The 22,800-nt window shown below is 36.2% G+C and overlaps 1 protein-coding gene across 1 annotated transcript; it reads right to left on the bottom strand.

The window, feature by feature from the left end:
• Nucleotides 1-269: 269 nt before the first annotated feature.
• LOC106708364 (5-oxoprolinase) lies at nt 270-22,775 on the bottom strand. The gene is made up of 29 exons (XM_045684430.1): nt 22,699-22,775; nt 21,996-22,176; nt 21,124-21,315; nt 19,959-20,250; nt 19,483-19,684; nt 19,155-19,252; nt 18,918-19,025; nt 18,478-18,630; nt 16,817-16,956; nt 16,544-16,611; nt 14,003-14,136; nt 13,436-13,587; nt 12,476-12,624; nt 11,644-11,785; nt 11,129-11,261; nt 9,958-10,102; nt 9,283-9,430; nt 8,399-8,511; nt 7,375-7,550; nt 6,758-6,855; nt 6,026-6,136; nt 5,418-5,551; nt 4,524-4,635; nt 3,917-4,048; nt 2,628-2,720; nt 2,094-2,229; nt 1,164-1,271; nt 802-899; nt 270-498 (listed from the first exon to the last, which is right to left on the bottom strand). The coding sequence occupies exons 2-29, from the start codon at nt 22,161-22,163 to the stop codon at nt 349-351; spliced, it is 3,885 nt and encodes a 1,294-aa protein (XP_045540386.1). The 5' UTR covers nt 22,164-22,176; nt 22,699-22,775; the 3' UTR covers nt 270-348.
• Between the last annotated feature and the right edge of the window lie 25 nt (nt 22,776-22,800).

Here is a 22,800-nt window from a genome sequence, read left to right as displayed (position 1 = left end):
ATCTTCTCGCGTTTATCTCTAACACAAGTTTCTCGCTAATGGAGGTAACCTATCAGACTGACTCTCGCTTATAAAGGTTTCTCGCTTATCCAAGTTCGACTGTATTATATATCTATATATATAAAAGAAAGTCGTGTTAGTTAAACTATTTATAACTGAAGATCGGCTGAATCGATTTGACTGAAAATTGGTGGACAGGTAGCTTAGAACCAGGAAACGGACATAGGATAATTTTTACCCCGTTTTCTATTTTTTATTCCGCGCGGACGGAGTCGCGGGCAAAAGCTAGTATATAATAAATAAAGATAATTTTTTTGTACATAAATTCCGAAAGCGAGACTATGTCATTTAAACAGATTCCTGCGCACTCTTATATTCATAAACGCTGCCTCTCTGTAAGAATTCACTGTACTGTTTGTCTGTTTGTATGTTTGTAGTGTTGCAATCAGTAGGTAATCCATATCCTCCACCTCCGGGAGAATTCATTATGTATTTATCCTGAATATAAAAAAATAGTCTTATTAATATCCATTTCCACTAGACATTTTACTGCAAAAACATATTTTGCATAAATAAAGACTATTTTTTTTATAAAAAGTGGGAATAAATGCGAATGTTTGGATGGATGGATCTGGATGAAATTTGGCACAGATATAGAACAAAGTTTGGAAGAACATATATATATATAACTAAGTTTTTTTTATTCCGCGCAGACGGAGTCGCGGGCTATAGCTAGTATTTAATATTGAAATTGTTTCAACATGAGAGAGTAGATCAATGAAATGAAAAAATAATAGTAACCCCAGGATAAGCTTCAACGGAGGCCCTCCCTCCTAAATTGATGAGTCTCCCATCAGCCCGCTGCAGCAAGTTGACACCTCTCTCTCCTGGCTCACCTCCTGCAATATAATTCAAACTTTCCATTAAAAAATCTGCACTATTTAATATGAAAAATAATTAATATTAACAGATAGAAAACTGGAAACAAATTTTAATGACGGATCTTGGACTATGACATGCAGAAAGTATCTAGTTTAAAAAAAATCCAATTAATTACGACAATATTTTTACTATCCTTAAATTTTTTCACTAAGACATTTAGATATAGCAGCTGATGTGGAGTCTCGCTAGTGGAAAAGAGGATTAAATAAGTATACACTAACCATTCATCCCGTATGGTTGGAAAGCTCTCCGTTCAGTGAGTACTGAAAGCTGAACAGCGCGACGGAAAACCAGCTCACGGGTCACTCCATCACCTCCACACCATTGACCTATCATTATGTCATCTTTAGTTTCTTATCACTAATGTTTACCTGCGACTTCTTCATCGTAAAATTAGAAAAAAAATAACTTAAAACATTCCTGAGAACATCAGCTACCATCCAGTTAAAGTTCAGTCAAAATTTATCCACCTGTTCCTAAGATTACCCATAACAACAACCAGCAGACAGACAAAAATAAAAAAAAAAATGATTTTTCATTACAGCAACGCAAATAAATCATATATAAATATGATATTTTTTTTCAATGTAACAAACAGACACTTCAATTTTATTAATATACTAATCCGAACCGGTCTCGTTCGGGTAACGGCCATACATCTAATCTCTTTTCTGTCATATCAACTGTACCCTTCCTGATGACGTCTTCCTGAATCTATATATTAAAAGATATTTTCCAATTATATTAAAAACTAGCTGTCGTCCACGACTCCGTCTGCACGGAATTAGAAAAAAACTAAATAAGTAGCTTATGTGTTCTTTCAGACTATGTTCTACATCTGTCAAATTTCATCAAGATCAGTTGAACCATTCTAGACCAAACAAACATCCATCCATCCATCCAAACATTCACATCTCTATATATAAAAGAAAGTCATGTTAGTTACACTATTTATAACTCAAGATCGGTCGAACTGATTTAGCTGAAAATTGATGGGGAGGTAGCTTAGAATTAGAAGACGGACATAGGAACTTTTTTTTATCTTGTGTGCATTTTTTTATTCCGCGCGGACGAAGTCGCGGGTAAAAGCTAGTTTATAATATTACTAAGATTTCTGTAGTGCTTTTGCTAATTATATAAATATCTCTCACCATTGCCACCGGATCCATGACGTAGACAGAACTTGGTGACCAGTATGGGATACCTGGTCTCCACTATCTCCACATCTGTGATACGTGTGTTTGTCATATGTGTATGTACCCCGCCAGAGCCATGCCACCCCGGACCCTGACAAAAATGTTATATATATAAATATATACGAACTTTTGCCCGCGACTCCGTCTGCGCGGAATTAAAAAAAAACTTTATAAGTAGCCTATGTATTCTTCCAGATTATGTTCTACATTTGTGCCAAATTTCATCAAGATTCGTTGAGCCGTTTCGGAGATACATAAACAAACATCCATCCATACATCTTACTACTACTATAAATGCGTATATTCAGATGGATGGATGTTTGAAGGTATCACCAGAACGCCTCAACAGATCTTGATGAAATTTGACACAGATGTAGAACATAGTCTGAAAGAACACATAGGATACTTATTAACTTTTTCTAAATTCCGCGCGGACGAATTCGCAGGGCAACAGCTAGTTTATAACATTAATAATATTTATATACTAACAGCTCCGCTGCCTCCAGCCACAGTCTCGTAATACCCCCAACTTGCCTCCCCCAGTGTCAAGTTATTCATGCAGCCTTGAGATGCTGCGCATACCTGATATAATACAGTTACCACTTGTAATTCATACAAACAAAGAAGTAATGAGATTGAATGTGGATATAAAGGTAGAGGAAGACCAAAGAAAGTATGTATGGATTGTGTGAAAGAGGATATGTGTAAGAAGGGGGGTAAATTCAGATATGACGTCTGATAGAGATGTATGGAGGAATACATACTGTGCCCCTCCATAGAGATAAGGGCAGGTTGATGATGACCACTGGTAATACAATACTCTACCAGTACAGATACAATTAAATTGTTTAAAATTTCGTGAGACATAATAATTAATTAAAAACGGCTCTCACACACACACAAGTGCGAGACGCGACAAGACCGCGAAGTCCTCAAAATAAACATTCGCCCTGAAGATGGACCCCCGACGGGTCCAAACTAGTCGGTGCCGTCACCGGATCACACATGAGTTAAGCCGTTTCTTAATTAATTAAGTACGGATACATATCTTAGTTAAAAAAAGCATCTGAAATTCGTCCCTTATCTAACAACATCGCATAAGTTATTTTCATCAACTTTACAAAAGACAAAAAGAAATGTCTATTAAAAAAATGGTTAGATTTTTTTAGTAATTTCATAATAAATACGCTATTTAATAGTTTAAAAATAATTATTTTTTTAGTTTTTTGTCGATTTACTCTATTTTAACTATTTTACTATATTTATTTATCTTTCAATTATCATGTGAGTAATGTTTAGACGCGGAATGACGTCCATCTAATGACATTCAAATATAAAAACTGACAATTGTCTTTTTTTTTATTTATTAAGGCATTTGATATCGGTGTCCTATAGCCTGTGACAATTTTCAACTTGAACGATGTTGTAAGTTAAAGGACGATTTGCATTTGTCTATGGATTGCGTTTGCTTCGCTATTTCAGTGAATTCAATTGACCACTTACTTATTCGCCACTTTTTAGTATATAAAAAAATGTATTCAAATGAAATGATAAAAAATAAATCATAAAAATAGATTTCTCTATATATATATAGGTCTGTGGTTTCTGAACGAATGTATGAGAGAAAAAGAGAGGAGGGAAGAGTTTAGTGGAAAGATGGCAAAACAAGACGAGAAGTGTTTAATTTATATAGTAATTGCCAAAAACGCTAAAAAAATACAAAAATATTTATTTTATTCCTATCTTATTAAGTTATGAAGTTATTAAGTACAAGTTACCTGGAACGCTTTAAGCACGACGTCTACAATGCGCTGTGACGTCAGCACGTTACCTCCCACTACAGCAGCGCTCTCTGACGGGTCCAGTATTGATCCAGTGGGGATCATCACTTTTACTGGATTCAAACAACCCTGGAAACACACAACTAAATAAGGTGTAATATTGACTTACCGTTGGTTTCTGAGACCAAAATATCTCTGTCTCTATCTGTGTATGTTTTAGCAAAGAAAAAGACAGAGATATAATCCGGAACACAAAGTACGAGAAAATAAACATTTGTATTATTGTCGTCTCTTTTGTTGCCTAAAAGAATGAAAGAGATAACAATATTTAAAAGTGCAAATGAAGTTGAGTTCTAAAGTTACAAATTATATACAGTCGAATCTGAATAAGCAAGACAGAGGTTTCATTTAAGTTACTCGCTTATGAAAGCTGTTTGGAAATAACTCTCGCTCATAAAGGTTATTTATGTTATTATACCTCTACAAGCGAGAGTTATTTTCAAACAGCTTTCATAAGCGAGTAACTCTGATAATAGTGAAACTTCAATAAGCGAGACTATCACAGTTGAACTCTCGCTCATCGAGGTTCTATAATATTTCTTACCTGATTTAAAGGTACATCATGTCCAACCATACAACGAAGGCAATAGATCAATGCGGATAAGGTTATAGCGCGTGGTGCGTTCAAATTACCCCAAACTTCTACTCCCGTACCACTAAAATGAATAAAGTACTAATAATATTATATGAACTAAACAAAAATGAGATTTTTTTTATATGAAAAGGTGGCAAACGAGCAAACGGTCACCTGAATTCGCCGAAATAGCGAGGCGACCGTTGCCCATAGACATCCGCAAATGCTGATGCGTTGCCTACCTTTAATCAACGGAAAAGGACGCACAGAAAGAGGACATTTCTCCTTCCTATGCGTCCCCTCTTCCGCCAAATCCACTTCCCTTCCTCATCCTATACTAATAACAAAATATTGTGCAGGGAAAGAGGACTAAAATTAGGACTCCGGCACCACACTCGTCAGACGAAACGCGGAATTACTTCCACTTGACGTCTGTCTTCACTCATGTAATAAGCCCAATATTGGTACCCTAATAAAGTTAACTAACTAAATAACGTTATTAAATTACGCTTTAATAGTTTTTAATCTTGCTAATCGAGCGTCTGTGGCTTAGGGGTTAAACACTTGACTTGCAATCTGCAGGTACTGGGTTCGAATCCCGCCATGTACCAATTTGTTTTTCGATTTACATATGTACATTTATCTGACGTTCTTACGATGAAGTAAAACATCGTGATGCTGCACATATCTGTGAAGAAATTCAATGATATGTGTGATGTCAACCCGCACTGGGCCAGTGTTGACTAAGTCCTAGTCCCACCTAACTTAGGGTAGACTCCGAACCCCTCAGTGGGGACGTATAGCTGATGATAAATCTAGTGAACTTGAAAAAAAATGTATTGAATTAATTTTAGAAACACTTACGTGAAATCACAAACAGCACTTCCTTTATCTTTATCAAGTGTGACAGTGAGCACTATTGGTGTGCCATTGTCCATGTACTCTGTAGCATGTAACACTGCCGACCCTGTCTTGTTGATAGCGTTCTTTGCTATATCCTATTATAATAAAAACTATATAATTATCGAAGTTCAAAAAAAAAACTTTGCCATTCAGAGACATAATAAAATGATTTTATGAGTAAATTTTGACTTTATTGTTACTAGCTGTCGCCAGCGACTCCGTCTGCTTAAATAACTTAATAAATAGCCTATGTGTTTTTCCAGACTATGTACATCTGTGCCAAATTTCATCAAGATCCGTTGACCCGTTCTGGAGATACCTTCAACATCCATCGATCCAAATATTCGCTTTTATAATATTAGTAAGATATAAGACTAGTTATCGCCCGGAACTCTGTCCGCGCGGAATAAAAAAATAGCCGTTCCGAAGATACCTTCTAATATACATCCATCCATCCAAATATTTATAACATTAGTAAAATTCACTTTCATAAACTACTATTCAATTTAACATCACATCAACATCTATTTTTCTAGTATAAAAAAAACTAATATAATTTAACAACTTACTTTGAGCATATCTCTGACAGCCAACTCTGCGTTCTTCTGTATATGCGCCATGTAAGCCTGCACTACATCCAGACCGTACTGGTCTATCAATTCTGACACTAACTGTATACCCTAGATAAAGATTATAAAGTCAAATTTCAACTAATATCACAGGAAAAATATATAAAACTAGCTGTCGCCCGCGACTCCGTCCGCGCGGAATTAAATAAAAAAACTTAATAAGTAAATAAATATTACATGAAATAAAGTAATCCAATTTATATTGAACTAGCTTTTACCCGCGACTTCGTCCGCGCGGAATAAAAAAAACTGCACACAAGATAAAAAAGTTCCTATGTCCGTCTCCTAGTTCTAAGCTACCTCCCCATCAATTTTCAGTTAAATCGATTCAGCCGTTCTTGAGTTATAAATAGTGTAACTAACACGACTTTCTTTTTATATATAGATGACAAATTTAATCCAAATATATGGAACCATTAGAAGAATAAAGTAACATCTCATAATATAGTTCAAAAGAGTATTAAAATTTTAGAAACGTATCGTAAAGTATACAATCAAACCTCGATAAGCGAGAGTTCTGAGATATTTCTCGCTAATAAAGGTATATCTCTAACTAGATTGTCTCGCTTACGAAGGTTATCCGTCTAGACTAGACAATGACTCTCGCTTATAAAGGTTCGATTGTAAATCGTTTAAATGTCATAAATATAATAAAGTTAATAGTTAACTTACTCTTTGATTAGCAGCAACTTGAGCCTTTAAATCCGACAAGTTATCAGCCAAGTTCCTAGTGCCAGAACAGCCAGGCTCCTTGCCTGGGGCCATTAATTCTGTGGACAAAAGCCTTAGCATAATATACTTTAAAAACATATTAATAAAATTGGAGTGTCTATATGTAATATCTATATGTATAAAAATGAATCCCTATATCCCTTGGTCACGCCATTACACGTAAACGACTGGACAGATTTCACTTTTTTTTTGTCGTGTTTGTTATTGTCAGAAGGTTCTTATGACAGAAAAAATGTAAAAAATTTATATGAATGGATGGATAATGATGTTTGTTTGAAGGTATCTCCAGAAAGGTTTAATAGATCTTAATGAAATTTGGTATAAAACATAGTCTGGAAGAACATATAGGTTACATATTAAGTTTTTTTTAACACCGCGCAGACGAAGTCGCGGGCGACAGCTAGTGTAATATAAAAACCCTCGACTCCTTCTACGCGGAATAAAAAAACTTATGTGTTCTTCCAGACTATGTTCTTCATCTGTGCCAAATTTCATCTAGATCCGTTGAGCAGTTCCGGAGATACCTTCAAACATTTTATTAGTAAGATAAATCTCACCATCCACCAGTTTGTCTTCATTAAAATGTCCACCATCAACCAATAGGAAGGATTTGAAAGCAGCGCCCTCTTGTGCGAGATGTGTGGAGTGAGGTGGCATCGAGCCTGGTGTTAACCCGCCGATGTCCGCGTGGTGACCGCGAGATGCTACGAAGAATATCGGACGTTTTTCAGATCTGTGGACAATTTGTATTTATCTGTAGCCTGTAACCTGGAAGCGAGAAACCTTTATAAGCGAGAGTCATTTTCCGTTCTTGACTGACAACCTCCATAAGCGAGAGACTCAGGTAAAAGAGAAACCTCTACAAGCGAGAGTCTTTCTCCGATCCTGAAGGAAAACATCCATAAGCGAGAGACTCGGGTAAAAGAGATACCCCCACAAGCGAGAGTCTTTCTCCGGTCCTGAAGGAATACCTCCATAAGCGAGAGACTCGGGTAAAAGAGATACCCCCACAAGCGAGAGTCTTTCTCCGGTCCTGAAGGAATACCTCCATAAGCGAGAGACTCGGGTAAAAGAGATACCCCCACAAGCGAGAGTCTTTCTCCGGTCCTGAAGGAATACCTCCATAAGCGAAACACTCGGGCAAACTCTTTATAACGAAACTCAAGGGACTGAGCATTTTTTGTCGTTATACAGAGTTATCGTTATATGAAGTGAACAAAAAAACAACCAAATTAACAAGATAACATAACATAAACAATAATACCGTTAATAAATATTTACTGTCTACAAATATGATATTTCTTCGTAATAGAGAATGGCGTATCGCTATAAAGAGTGTTTCAAGTTGGGCTCCCTTCAACGTTATAGGGAGTTTATTGTTATAAAGGATAACGTTATAAAGAGTTTACACTGTACCTCTAAAAGCGAGAAAAATCGGTACCTTGGACTCTCATATATCTAGTTTCGACTGTATTAGAGAATACAGTACAATCACGCCCGTGACCCAGAAAGGTAGGTAGAATTCTATCTCTTTTACTCTCTTTGACACAAAAGAGATATCACTGCAGTGTAAATACTTACTTATGAAAGACGGGCGTAATTACAGTCAGGTCGGGCAAATGTGACCCGCCTGCTTTTGGATGGTTGGCCAACAACACATCGCCCGGCTTCAGACTGTCACCTCGAACTTTCATCTGGAAATATATAAAAAATCTAGCTATAAACCACTTTATTGACAATTTTGTTAGTTTATAGATAGATGGCGCTATTTTTTTATTTATTTAATTAGCTAGTTATTTGTTGAAGTCTTTTAATGATTAATATAAAAAAAGCCTCTATCTTTCACAATTTCTCATACAAATTGCAAATATTTTTTTACTAACAGTCACCCGCAACTCTGTCCGTGCGGAATTAAAAAAAAACTTAATATCTAGCCTTTGCGTTCTTCTAGACCAGTGATTGTCAAACTTATTTCTTTCACCGCCCCCTTTGAAAATCAGTTATATTTCAGAGCCCCCTAATTTTTATTCAGCCCTAAAACTTAAAAACCACAATTTCATTGCTTTAATTTAAATGCCCCCCATTTTTTGGGCCTCTTATCGTCCCCTCCTAGGTTTCAAACGCCTCCAAGGGGGCGTTATCGCCCACTTTGGGGAACACTGTTCTAGACTATGATCAGATCCGTTGAGTTGTTCTGGAGATACCTTCAAACAAACATTCTTCCATCTAAACTTTTACATCTATATATATAAAAGAAAGTTTTGTTAGTTACACTATTTATAACTCAAGAACGGCTGAATCGATTTGACTGAAAATTGGTGTGCAGGTAGCTTAGAATCAGGAAACGGACATAGGATAATTTTTACCCCGTTTTCTATTTTTTATTCCGCGCGGACGAAGTCGCGGGTAAAAGCTAGTTTATAATATTAGTAAGTTATAAAAAAAGAGTAAATCTTTTATATAACCTGATACTGCACAGTCTCCTGCATGGCCCCCAAATGTACAGGAATATGTGGTGCGTTGGAGACCAGCCCACCATCAGGACCAAACAGTGCACAAGAGAAATCTAAACGTTCCTTTATGTTCACTGATATTGATGTACGCTGGAGAACTCTACGATAAATAACAATATGACTGTTTTAGAATCTGTTATATTGTAAAATATATGGGTATTTAACATAAAGACTCATTTTTCATTGTATACAGATGCGTTCAGTCATTCATTCAACCATTCAAGGCTCATATTCCCCTGTAATATGAAAAAAAAGCTCTAATCACCTGTACGGGACGAATCGTCCGACATATTGTATATTGTAAATTAATAAATAAACAAATAAATGAGTAATTAAGTAGATAATGAGATAGATAATAAGTTTTGTAAAAATATTTTTCTTTTTCTACAAATAAAGGAAAGCACGGCTTAAACCCCCCTATGCACTAAGCCCCTCTCGCGGCGCATATAAGAAGGCACCCGAGGGCCACAAATCAGGGGAATCCTATAGTCTACTAAGATATCAGAAGATCTGCCTTTTCATTTCATTTCATTCATCCTGCACATCACCTTTTTTGGTTTAAAATTATAATAGAACCGTCTATAAAAAAAATAAAGTTGTATTTTATTCACTCATTCATTCACTTACCTTCCCATCTGTTCAGCAATCGACATAAATCGATGCGAGAATATACTCAGTTGAACTGAATCCAGATCTGCGGTCACTTGCTTTGTTAAACCTGAGCCGATTGTTATACGAATATCTCCGTACTTTGTTATCTCAGCATGACAACCTTTAAAACATAACAAGTGTATTTAAATCACTTAAATAAATAAAAACCGACAAGAATATATAATCCGGTGGGTATAAGTCAAACTAAATTATGACACTAGCGCCACCCTGTCAACGTCAAAAAATGTCAATAAAACACTTATTTCTATAAATGGATAGGTTATTTGTTTGGATATAATAGCTTTGATTTAGTTCCGATTTAATGCGTTGCTATTTATGTTACGTGACAGTTAATCTACCTATATATATAAAAGAAAGTCGTAGTTACACTATTTATAACTCAAGATCAGTCGAACTGATTTAGCTGAAAATTGATGGAGAGGTAGCTTAGAACTAGGAGACGGACATAGGAACTTTTTTATCTTGTGTGCATTTTTTTTATTACGCGCGGACGGAGACGCGGGTAAAAGCTAGTTCTATATAAATTTTTAGTTCGAATTCACATTACCGCTAGATAACGCTACCATCAGCGCCAAAATATTGAAAATCAATTAGGCACAAAATATTACATCTTATAGCCAGTCCATTTATATAGAAGGAGTGCATAAGATCCTCTTTGTACTGGAGCTCTTTTGTAATTTTCTATGTTTAAGTAGGTCTTATATATTCTAACAGCACCAACAGCGATAGCAGCGCCTCTCACTGGACTTGAATTTATGTATAGATAACTATTACTAAATTAAAATTCAACAAAAATATAAAGGTTTTTAAGTCACTTGATCAAATTCGATAAGAGCTATATGAATCTAAACTAGCATCAGCTATATTATCCACTACCTATTATAAAACTAGATGTCACCCGCGACTTCGTCCACGAGGAAATAAAAAGAAACATAAAAATACGTCTATGTATTTTTCCAGATTATTTTCTACATCTGTATCAAGATCCATTGAGCGCTTCTGGAGATATCTTTTAAGAAACATCTATCCATCCAAGTATTTATATCTATACAGATTGGCGCTAGTGTGCACTTCGCATACTTTTTAATTGTTTATTCTGGTACAGAATTGGCGCTATTGTGCTAACCTGGTTCAATCAATATTGTCGACAAATTATCCATAATAATAGCTGGGCCTTGTATTATTTGTTCAGGCATCAATTTCTCTAATAAATGTATAGCTGCATCTTGATATCCGCCTTCGAAATAAACTTTCACTGTCTGGAATAAGATTATTTGATTATCTATATATCTATTCAGTCTCGTAACGCCCACTACTGGGCATAGGCCTTCCCACTTCACTACTATGATCGATCCTGTGCAATCCTCATCCAAGATACTCCTGCAACCTTGACCAGATCATAGGTCCATCTTGCGGGAGGCCTTTCCACGCTTATTATGTATACAAACACAAAAAAACTGTACTAGACATAATCTATTTTCCTCAAAGGAGGGTTTCCAGTACAAAAATTGTTTTTATCTATATTTTTCCAAAGAAAATTGCAAAGATGACATGTTTTTACACTTACATTCTTTAATCTAGCTACTTATTATATGAAATACAATATTAAATCTTAATAAATAAGTTTAAATTACTTATTACCTTTTCAGCGACAGGTTCAACACCTTTCCCGCTGGGAGGCGCCACTGGTTCCTCAAACCGACTCATACCAACACCGCGCACGCGCACGTCATCCACAATCACATCTCTCTCCGCTAGAGTGAAGCCGAATTCGTTCTTATATCTATCACAATATGGATCAAATTAGCTTAAAGAAAATTAAAGGGTAAGGTAATTTATACAATTAAATTTAAAGACAGCTTTTTACTTTTCAAAACCCCCACATCTCCTTTAAAATTAAATTCGTAGTATTATCGTTGGTTTCTGAGACGAAAATACCTATTTAAAACATATTGTCATCCCACTCATTTTCTATAATAATACTGAGATAACAATATTTTTATATAAGGATTTCGGTATCCGAAACCTATAACTAACAAACATCCATCCATCCATCCGTCTATCGATCTAAACTTTCGCATTTATAATCTTATTCATTTATTATCTTATTATTTATATAATACATTTTATAAAAAAAAAATTAACAAAATATATTATATAAAAAATAGTATACCACCGGCTGCGGAATCCCATTACTCAAACAACCAGTGGTGAGGGCTACAGAGACAGGAACCTCCTAACTATGCGTGCGGTTTCTAAAATAACTGCCTTTTGTATCAGGCCCTTAATCCAACTGTTTAGCGAGAGCTTCTTAAGATGTTGGTCGAATTAGTAAGATTATTTAATACTTGCTACATTGAGGTACATTTTTTTAAATGTTTATGTTAGATATATTTTTTCTTTATTTATTTGTGAAAACTAACATATCTAGTTTTACAGTTAAATAAATAGGAAACATATAGTGTTCACTAACCTATCAACAAAAGCTGTATAGAAGTCTCCATGCCTGCAGGCGGTGGCAGACCTGGTGTCCATGATGGGAGACACCATGAGAGCGCAGTCTGTGCCCGCGTACCGCAAGTGGAGGTATGGTTCTAACACTATCTGAGTGTCATCGAAACCCTAACGAATAGATATTATGTAGACGCATGGAGAATTGAAAATAAATACAATACTACTTCGAATAAGGTCATATTAATGGTAGCTACTCCCTCCCCCCTTCTCAGACCTGTAGACCTAACCCACAGCTTTGTCACAACTTCGTAATTCAATTTTGCTAGCGTAACTTACAAGTTTGTTACAACAACGCTGTAACAACGCTGTAATTTGTTAGAAGTAAAAACTTAAGAGAGCGTCGGTGGCTCAGGGGTTAAGCACTCGACTTGCAATCTGCAGGTCCTGGGTTCGAATCCCGCCATGTACCAAGTGTTTTTCGATTTTCGATTTACATATGTACATTTATCCGACGTCCTGTCCTTACGATGAAGGAAAACATCGTGATGCTGCACACATCTGAGAAGAAATTCAATGATATGTGTGAAGTCAACCCGCACTTGGCTGTGGTTGACTATGTCCTAGTCTATCCTAGCTTAGGGTAGACTCCGAGTCCCTTAGTGATGACATATAGTGAGCTGATGATGATAAAGAACTTAAAACTTCAAATTAATTAATAATGATGATATCAACAACTACATATATATTATTATGTTTGTCCGCTCTATTTTCATAACCTACTAATCGTATTGAATAAAATCTTTGTCTTTAATAGGAGTAGGATTCAAGAAGGTTATAAGGTATATAACATCACGCTATAACACTTAGAGGAGGAGCAAAACGTATGCACGCAAAGCAAATCAAATTGTATGAAGGGTCGGTTTGTGACATGCTGTCTGGATCACATGACCAGGTGTAGTGTTGCAGGTGTGGTGTAGACCTGAGCACGCAGCTTGTCTCTGCAGACAGCAGCCAGCACGTCGAGCTGGTCATCCAGCCGCTCGTACTGCTCGGGGCAGTACACCGCCGCGCAAGGTTTCTGCGCTTCGTGCACCACGTGCGCTAACGCCATGCCGTATGCTGATAGGATACCTAGGATACATAGATAACTTCTGGTTCCTATCAAAATACTCGATAAATTGAATAAAATTAATAATTTATCTCGTAACTCAAAACAGCATTAAAAATGGTATCACTTTTGACAAATATCCCTAATCTTTATCTCATTACAGCCTTCCAGACTTTTCTATATTTGTGCTAAATTTAATCAGGATCCGTTCAGCCGCTCTGGAGATACCTTCAAACAAACATCCATCCATCCATCTAAACTTTAGCATTTATAATATTAGTAAGATGATGTACTAGGATCATTATTATTACTAAAGAGGTTTATTGTGACTGTTTATTTTATGATATTCCTTATCTTAAGCAAAAAGCAAATTTATTTCACAGAAATGAAAGAATAATAAATAAAATACAAGATATAATAAAGTATTATATACAATACCAGCATATTTATGCAGTAAGACAGTAGAAATGCCAAGCTGGCGGGCTACTGCGCATGCGTGTTGTCCGCCCGCGCCGCCGAAACACGCCAGCGCGTGCGCACACGCATCGTAACCTCGCGCTGTCGTCAGCGCACTGGAATACACTTTATATTGTGATGTATGTGAAACACGCCAGCGCGTGCGCACACGCATCGTAACCTCGCGCTGTCGTCAGCGCACTGGAATACACTTTATATTGTGATGTATGTGAAACACGCCAGCGCGTGCGCACACGCATCGTAACCTCGCGCTGTCGTCAGCGCACTGGAATACACTTTATATTGTGATGTATGTGAAACACGCCAGCGCGTGCGCACACGCATCGTAACCTCGCGCTGTCGTCAGCGCACTGGAATACACTTTATATTGTGATGTATGTGAAACACGCCAGCGCGTGCGCACACGCATCGTAACCTCGCGCTGTCGTCAGCGCACTGGAATACACTTTATATTGTGATGTATGTGAAACACGCCAGCGCGTGCGCACACGCATCGTAACCTCGCGCTGTCGTCAGCGCACTGGAATACACTTTATATTGTGATGTATGTGAAACACGCCAGCGCGTGCGCACACGCACCGTAACCTCGCGCTGTCGTCAGCGCACTGGAATACACTTTATATTGTGATGTATGTGAAACACGCCAGCGCGTGCGCACACGCATCGTAACCTCGCGCTGTCGTCAGCGCACTGGAATACACTTTATATTGTGATATATGTGAAACACGCCAGCGCGTGCGCACACGCATCGTAACCTCGCGCTGTCGTCAGCGCGCTGGAATACACTTTATATTGTGATATATGTGAAACACGCCAGCGCGTGCGCACACGTGAATGTCTATGGGCAGCGGTCGCTTCACCATTTCGGCGAATTCATGTGGCCACTTAATCGTTTGCCACCTTGTACGAGGGCCACACTGAAAATTTTAGAACTGGCTACTTTTTAAGAATATATTAAAAAAATAAGATTAAATTTTGAAAATAGAACTCTTTGCTAATATTATTGAGTACTAATTTAATTCGTTTGTCATTTGTTTTACGATTTGGCGGCAAATTGAAAGTTGTTGGTGTCAGACCAGTATGAATTTAACGCGAGAAAATTTTCGTACCATGAATTTGTATGACTTTCGGTGTCATTTAAGTCAACAAGAATGTTATGACAGACTTCGATTGGCCTTTCACGATGAAGACCCTTCTCGGGCCACTGTTTATAACTGGTTAAATGAGTTTTAATGTGGTCGCACCAATCTGAACGATGCTCTGCGTCAAGGACAGCCTTCTGCGGCGACGACTGAAGTTAACATCAGTGTTGTGCGATGTATGAAAGAGACTGATCCAAGAGTAACCTATCAACAGATTCGGACAAGCTTAGGCATCGATATGACTCAAGTGCAAAAAATCCTCCACAAACATTTAGCCATTAGGAAGCTTTGTGCCCGATGGATACCCCATTATTTGACCGAGGCCCAAAAACTCCTTCGTGTTGATTGGTGCCATGAAATGATACAAATATTTAACAGAGGTGACTCAAAAGCTGTGTTCGACATCCTAACGGGTGACGAATGCTGGATTTATTGCTATGATCCGGAAACCAAGAGACAATCTGCTCAGGGGGTGTTTCCTTCCAAGGAGTTGCCAACTAATTTGAAGAAAGGTCGAAGTGTAGCAAAAAAGATGGTGGCCTCATTCTTCGGAAGGACCGGTCATCATGCGACAATTGTTTTAGAAGATTAAAAGTTACTTACTGCAGAGTGGTATACTAACAAATGTTTGCCACTTGTCTTGGAAAAAGATCGAGAAAAACGACCTTGAAGTAGGATCCTCCTTCATCACGACAACGCCTCTTCGCACACCTGCGGGCGAACGATCGACTATTTGGCGTCGTCGGACGTGGAATTGCTTGGTCACCCGCCATTTAGCCCCGACCTCACACCCTGCTATATTTATTTATTCCCGAAAGTAAAATAAAAACTTCGAGGAAAAAAATTTATGGACGCCAAACAACCAGTGGGTGCGTTCCAGAAGGCCATCGAAGAGACCCCTAAGGACGATTGGGCAAAGTGGTTTTCTCGGTGGTTCTATCGAATGCAGCGATGTATTAATGTTAACAGTAATATTCTGAAAAGATATAATATAAATAACAACTTGCTAGTTTGCTCAGTTTTTGATTTTCTAAGAACTTTCAGTGTGACCCTCGTAATATAAAAAAATACAGTTAAAATTGTTATATATAGTATTAAATTAAACTCGTCACTCATTTTAAGCCATCTTTATTTTTACTACTATATGTTGCCATGTACATACTATAATCAACATTACAACTATATTAGGGAAATGTTGCCATATACAACAAAAATATTTCGCAAAACAAGCTCCATAAGCGAGAAACCTTTATCAGTGAGAAACTTTGGTGTGAGAGAAACTTCTATGAGCGAGAAATCTGTACCTTGGACTCTCACTTTCCAGATTCGACTGTGTATATATATTTTTTTTTTTACTCACCGAATCGGCCGACACATAGTTTCGTTTGCAACATCAATAAAACCCATCGCAACCTCTTCCATAGTCATCTAAAAACATCAATTCTATACTACTCACTCTATATTTTGAAACTTTCAGATTCCAGTCAAATTGTTGATTTTTAAACAACTTTTAGGTTAGTTAAATTAGTTCTAGATAAAAAAAAATTGAAATAACAAAGCTGTGTTTTACGATTATGTCTAATTCGAGGGGCCCTAAAATATATTTAACATCGTAATTTAAAAAGATAATTACCTCTTTCCCTCCATCTTGTTTTAAGAAAGAATTAATTTCATTGGTGATTTTCGTGAACGCTTTAATGGTCGCTTCTTTATCTAAAGGTTCATTTTCATTTGGACCGAAAATCTTTGGGAAATATTCTGGTAAAAGACGACCTGGTAACAAATAAAAAGTAAACGACTGATTCAGAAAAAGATTTCAGAATAAATAACTACAGTATAACCCGTTTAATACGATCACGCTTAATACGATTTCTCGCATAATACGCCGCTTTACGCCAGTCCCTGCAACTTTAGACATGTTTTCATACATTTCTTAACGCTTAATACGATTCGTCATCCCGTTTAATATGCCCTCGCTCAGGCCATACGCCCGCACTCGAGGCCAGCTGAGACCGCTCTAACGGCGAGGATGAGCCGTCGTGTTGGAAGAAGAAGAACCCCATGTACTGCACGGTTTTCCTGGATATTCTTCCATTGACGACAATGTAGCACCGTACGAAATTCAATAAATTGAAGATTTTATTGAGAATGTGAATAACACACAAAACGAGGCCTATATAAGTGATAATGATGAAGACGAAGATGAGTTGACTCCGGTTTTATCAAACGCTCGGGCATTATCAGCTGTTAATGATTTAAGATGCTATGTTGCTTCTTTGGATCAAAGTGAAGACGCACTGCAAAAGTTGCATTATGTTGCAAATCTTTTAATTGCTAATGCATCAAAATCTTTCTGTCAAACCAAAATAAGTGATTATTTTAAATACAATATGTATTGTAATATGTAATGTATTGAATGTACATAATTTAAAATAATAAGAACAAAATACATAATAATATGTAGTAAGTTTGTTTATTTTCCCTATCCCGCATAATACGCTTTCTCGCTTAAGACGCGTTTTAGGTGGGGTCCCTCAGAAATCGTATTAAGCGGGTTTTACTGTATTTATATATATTTTGGTTTTTTAACACTTTCACTGCTACAAAGATTTTTAGGAAAGTAAAAGTACAGGCAAATTGATAATTACCACGTATATGATCATATTTTTGTAAAGTTTGCTGGCTTTACTTTTTCCCTTTGGCTTTCAAAGGGTCATAAATTAAAGGACCTATATAAACTAATAGCTTTTACCCGCGACTACGTTTGTTAAGAATTTAAGAAAAAGGGTGAAAAGAAACTCCAGTCTTTGTTTTATATGTCTACCAAATTTTAATAAGATGAGTAGAACCGTTGCGGAGTTATCGATTAAATATGTAAATCAAAAGTATTAGAAGGGAACCGGGCATATTTTCGGGATAATAGGTAGCCTATGTGTTTTTCTAGAATATGTTCTACATCTGAACCAAATTATAGCGAAATCCGTTGAGCCGTTCTGGAAATACTTAGGAAGGGGAAATGGATTTGGCGGAAGAGGGGACGCATAGGAAGGAGAAATATCTTCTTTCTGTGCGTCCCCTTCTCCGTTAATTAAAGGTAAGTAACGCATCTGCATATGCGGATGTCTATGGGCAACGGTCGCCTCACTATTTCGGCGAATTCAGGCGGCCGTTTGCTCGTTTGCTACCTTATAATATAAAAATAAAAAAAATACAAACAACCATCCATACATCCAAAAATTCGCTTTTTTAATATTAAATAAGATTGTGGTATGCAGTAAGTGTGGTATCACTCACCGAGTAATAGATTGGCATCAGTGACAGTGAGTGGGCCTCCCTTCCTATAGCAGGCGGGGCCTGGCTGTGCCCCCGCCGACTCCGGCCCCGCCACCAAAAGCCCCGAACGGAAAAACAACATTGAACCCCCGCCTGCAGCTACTGTGTTTATATCTGACAGAAACAAACATATACTACAGATATGTAAAAGAGAAAGACAAAACAAAGAGGGAACACATAATGTTACAAAATTTGCCTTAAAACTTAGACTTTATTCGTCAATGGCACTGAAACTGTTAGATACAAATACATCTAATAATATGTCGTTCTCTTTTTGTCCTTTGTTTCTCGTATCTTTCTTCTCTTTCATGTAACGAAATATGTCGTATTATTATTACCGCCTTAACTCAAAAAATATGCTAAAGAAAAACAGAATTATGACGTCACTAGGAGACATTTACCCAATTGTGGAGCTTGTATGGTTACTCCGGCAGTGGTCGCTTCATGCACATGTTCTAATGAACCAGCATATCTTGACACGTCAGTTGAAGTACCTCCCATGTCGAAACCTAATTAAAAAATATACCCTCAAATATAATAGTTTTAATAAATTCCCACAAAAACTATCACAGGAAATTGTTTAAAAAACATGACTGATGTGTGTAGTAATTTTATTTTTACCTTCATTTTGGACTTACCTATAACTGGCAACCCAGTCTCTTTCTGGTATGACGTCATCGCGTAACCAACCACACCTCCAGCAGGACCTGACAAAATCGCTCTGGATCCATTGAATCTTAAACACAATATTTTTGTTAAAAAAATATTACGCTGTGATTTTGTTGCTCTCTTACACTCATTCCGTATTATATGTCTTTCTCTCTCTTGTAACGAAACAAGTCAGAGTATGACTTTCTATTTAAAACGTCTTTAACACATTCTATTTTTTTTATACGATTTTATCGAACTGGCATTGCCAAAATCGTATTGACATTGCAATTTTTAATTATTTAAACGATAACTTACAAATTCATCGGTGTCAATCCACCATCAGATTGCATAAAAAGCACATTGGATCCTTTCAATCTATTAGTGAATCCATCAGCGAAGCCTTTAACGTACTCCCGAATGTGCGGAGTGAGGTACGCGTCCGCACACGCAGTAAACCCACGCGGTACCACACGTACCATTGACGTCACCGAGTGGGACAAAGATACTTGTTTGAATCCTAAAATTGTATCTTATATTGCATTTATAGTTTTAAATAATTACTCGAGTAATTTTTAACTTGATTTTTAAATAATATAAGTGTAATAACTACTTCTAAAAATAATTTATACGGATCGAATTTTCATGGCCTATTTGGCCATCATCTGGCGGTCAAAGGGTTAAAATTTGTTCTTTTTGTAATTTTAAAAATTTGTAGCATTTTATTTTTTTAAATATGTATACAATATATAATCTAAAAAAAATTACACGGATAAAAATATAAAATTAAGTACCCAATTCAGTCGCAATTTTCCCAACTTTAACTTCATGATCATGGTAAGTATAACTATGTGCGAAAACAACAGCAATGCTATCTATCCCTTTCTCTCTCAACTTCTTCAGATCTTGTCTCACAGCATCTTCGTCCACTTCTTTGATGACCAACATTTTCTGACCCGTAGTTCCGACAGATTCCTTCCAGTTTTGTTTAGATTTATCGATTTGACAGCGGTCTTCTAACGCTGGTATCACCCTACAGTCTACTTCAATAACATCTTGATATAAAACTTCTGGACGTTTTATATTCTGAAATATGCACAGTAATATTACCTGCCACACTCAGAGACAATTCGCGATTACTTAAACTGTGTTTTAATCCCTTCGTACGCAAGGCAACGTAAAACTTCGAAATAAGCAATAGCATTTTGTTCTTTAGTCACCAAAACTAGTCGCTCGCAACCTGTGAGTCTATATCGTCTTGAGTGCGATTTTCATGATGTTATCCCATGTATTGACCGAATAGACGACTTTCGTCGCCGATTCATTGATACACGCGACGCGAGGATACAATATTAGTTTCAAAGATTTACGTTGTCTTTGTTGAGTACAGAATTACACATTCTGAAGACGTGGCATACTGCCCACTGAGACCTTTGCCTTTTTTGAATAAGAATAAAATAACGGGCAAAGAGAATAGCGCGGGAAGTCGAAATGTCAACAACGTGATGTAAGAGTGAATTGAGTTAGACGAAATTGTGATTGTAAATATGTTCATAGTTTTAAATATTTTTTGTGTGAAAGGCATTACTTATTCACTCATTCAGTATTCACTTCTCTATATGTACGTTACGTGAGTGAAAACCCACTGTAAAATACAACTGAAATATCAACATTAGTAAACCTCGAAATCCCAAAGTAAACTATACCTTTATTTATATGAAGATTTTATCACTTTATTAATACTAGTTTCAATAATATTATCTAATTTATTGAGTACAGTGACTATATTCATAATATGATTTATTCAGACTCCTGAAAATCGTAAGACAATTTTACTCCTAATATACTAATGCCCTTAACTTTACAAAAAAACAGATTAGCATTTTAATTCTATACAAAGGGAACCAAAAATGTCTATGTCAAAAATTCACAACCCTACTTAAAAAAAATCTAGCTTACCAAATTAAAAATATGTGGTCTTGCTTGATTTCCAATATAAAGTAGATCTTTAAATCCTTTATTAATAACAAGCGCCATTTTAGCACCCTTACGTTCCAACAGTGCATTGGTAGCTACCGTTGTTCCCATTCTTATAGATTCAATTAATGATGAATTCACTTTGCCATCTTTGTCTAATGCATTACCTGTTTCCTGTAACATAGTAAATGTGTGTTTCCACTATCAAAAAACATGTACAGAAACATATTCACATTTGTTATTTTAAAGAGAGAAGGTAAGGACAAAATTTTTTTGTTCATCTCTAGTGCAGTGCCACATAACTGTGAAAATATGTCCACTTGTGGTGAGGGATATAATATATAAAAAAACTTTACTTTTTAGCCGACTTTAAAAAGGAGGTTATCAATTCGACTGTATTTTTATTTTTATTTTTTTATGTGTATTATAGGACATAGATTTAAATAACAAACTGTCCATATAGTTTGAGGCCTTCTTCTACCAAAAATGTGGCAACCATTTTATGAGACACTTTTAAATACAGTTGAACCTGAATGAGTGAAAAACCTAAAAGCGAGAGTCATTATCCAGTCACCACAGACAACTTCCATAACTGAGAAATTTCGGTGGGAGATAATCTTCTACATGCAAAAAAGTATTGCATTCCCTTGGACACTTGTATATCCAGGTTCGACTGTAAATAGAACAGTGTAATCTTAATATTACATGCTAGTTTTAGATAATAAAGGAAAATCCACTCTCTTATATTGACACTTATTGTTGTCTTTTTTTTAATTTCAAAGGGAATGACAGAGATAACAATATGAATTTAAGCAAATGCTTCTACAGACAAACCCAGATTTATAATAACCAACCTCTTGCAATATTCTCCTTATCGCTTCTCTTGGTGCATCTTCATAGTTCTGAGGGTCAACTGACAGTAATTTCATGACTCTCACTTTGCCATTTGGACAGCGGGCATACACATCTGTGAATGTACCTCCCCTGTCTATGGCAAACTGAAAACCTTTCGGTGGATTCATTTCAAATAGTAATCTGTAAAAATATTAGATAAATGTTCATCTTACTATCTTATTACAAATTTTTTGATGTATGGATGGATGTATAGTATTAGAAATTTGACATAGATGTAGAACATAGTCTGGAAGAACACATAGGCTACTATTTAGGTTTTTTTAATTAAGCGCGCACGATGTCGCAGGCAATAGCTAGTACTAAATATTCATATTTTAGTGTTATTTTAGTAAAAAAAGACTAAATGACAAAGCAGTATTACATTTTATTTTGTTGCAAAAAGTTGAACAAAAACTTTAAATAGGTACTTTAGTATGTTCATTATTTTTGTATAGGTCAAATGTACTATAAATATAATTATGTCAGTTAATTATGAAACGTAATGGATTATTAAATCTATAACATAAAAAGTAAAGCAGTAAAAATCAAAACTAAATTAATAAAAAGTTAATACGCATACATATAACATTATTTCTATAAACAACCTTAAAGTTTTAATGTTAACTTACTTAGTAAACTTAATGTTATAATTTTATACATTACCTTTAGAACAAAATTGATACTGATAAGAATAGAAATAGAACAACTTCAAGAGATCATATTATTTAACACAATCTTCACTGTTCGTTTAGTTTTATCATTATC

The sequence above is a fragment of the Papilio machaon genome, chromosome 26, assembly GCF_912999745.1.
Source record: "Papilio machaon chromosome 26, ilPapMach1.1, whole genome shotgun sequence".
Classification (NCBI taxonomy): Eukaryota; Metazoa; Arthropoda; class Insecta; order Lepidoptera; family Papilionidae; genus Papilio; species Papilio machaon.
Note: the sequence above shows the minus strand (reverse complement) of the source record. Positions and strands in the feature narration are given on the sequence as shown.

What these genes read in the sequence shown, in the direction of transcription:
- LOC106708364 (XM_045684430.1), bottom strand. Translation starts at nt 22,163, where the DNA reads ATGAATCCACCGAAAGGTTTTCAGTTTGCCATAGACAGGGGAGGTACA. An exon ending in CATACAAGCTCCACAATTGG is followed by an intron (nt 18,631 to 18,917) that starts GTAAATGTCTCC and finishes TGTTTCTGTCAG; the next exon opens with ATATAAACACAGTAGCTGCA. An exon ending in TCATGGATCCGGTGGCAATG is followed by an intron (nt 1,272 to 2,093) that starts GTGAGAGATATT and finishes ACATAATGATAG; the next exon opens with GTCAATGGTGTGGAGGTGAT.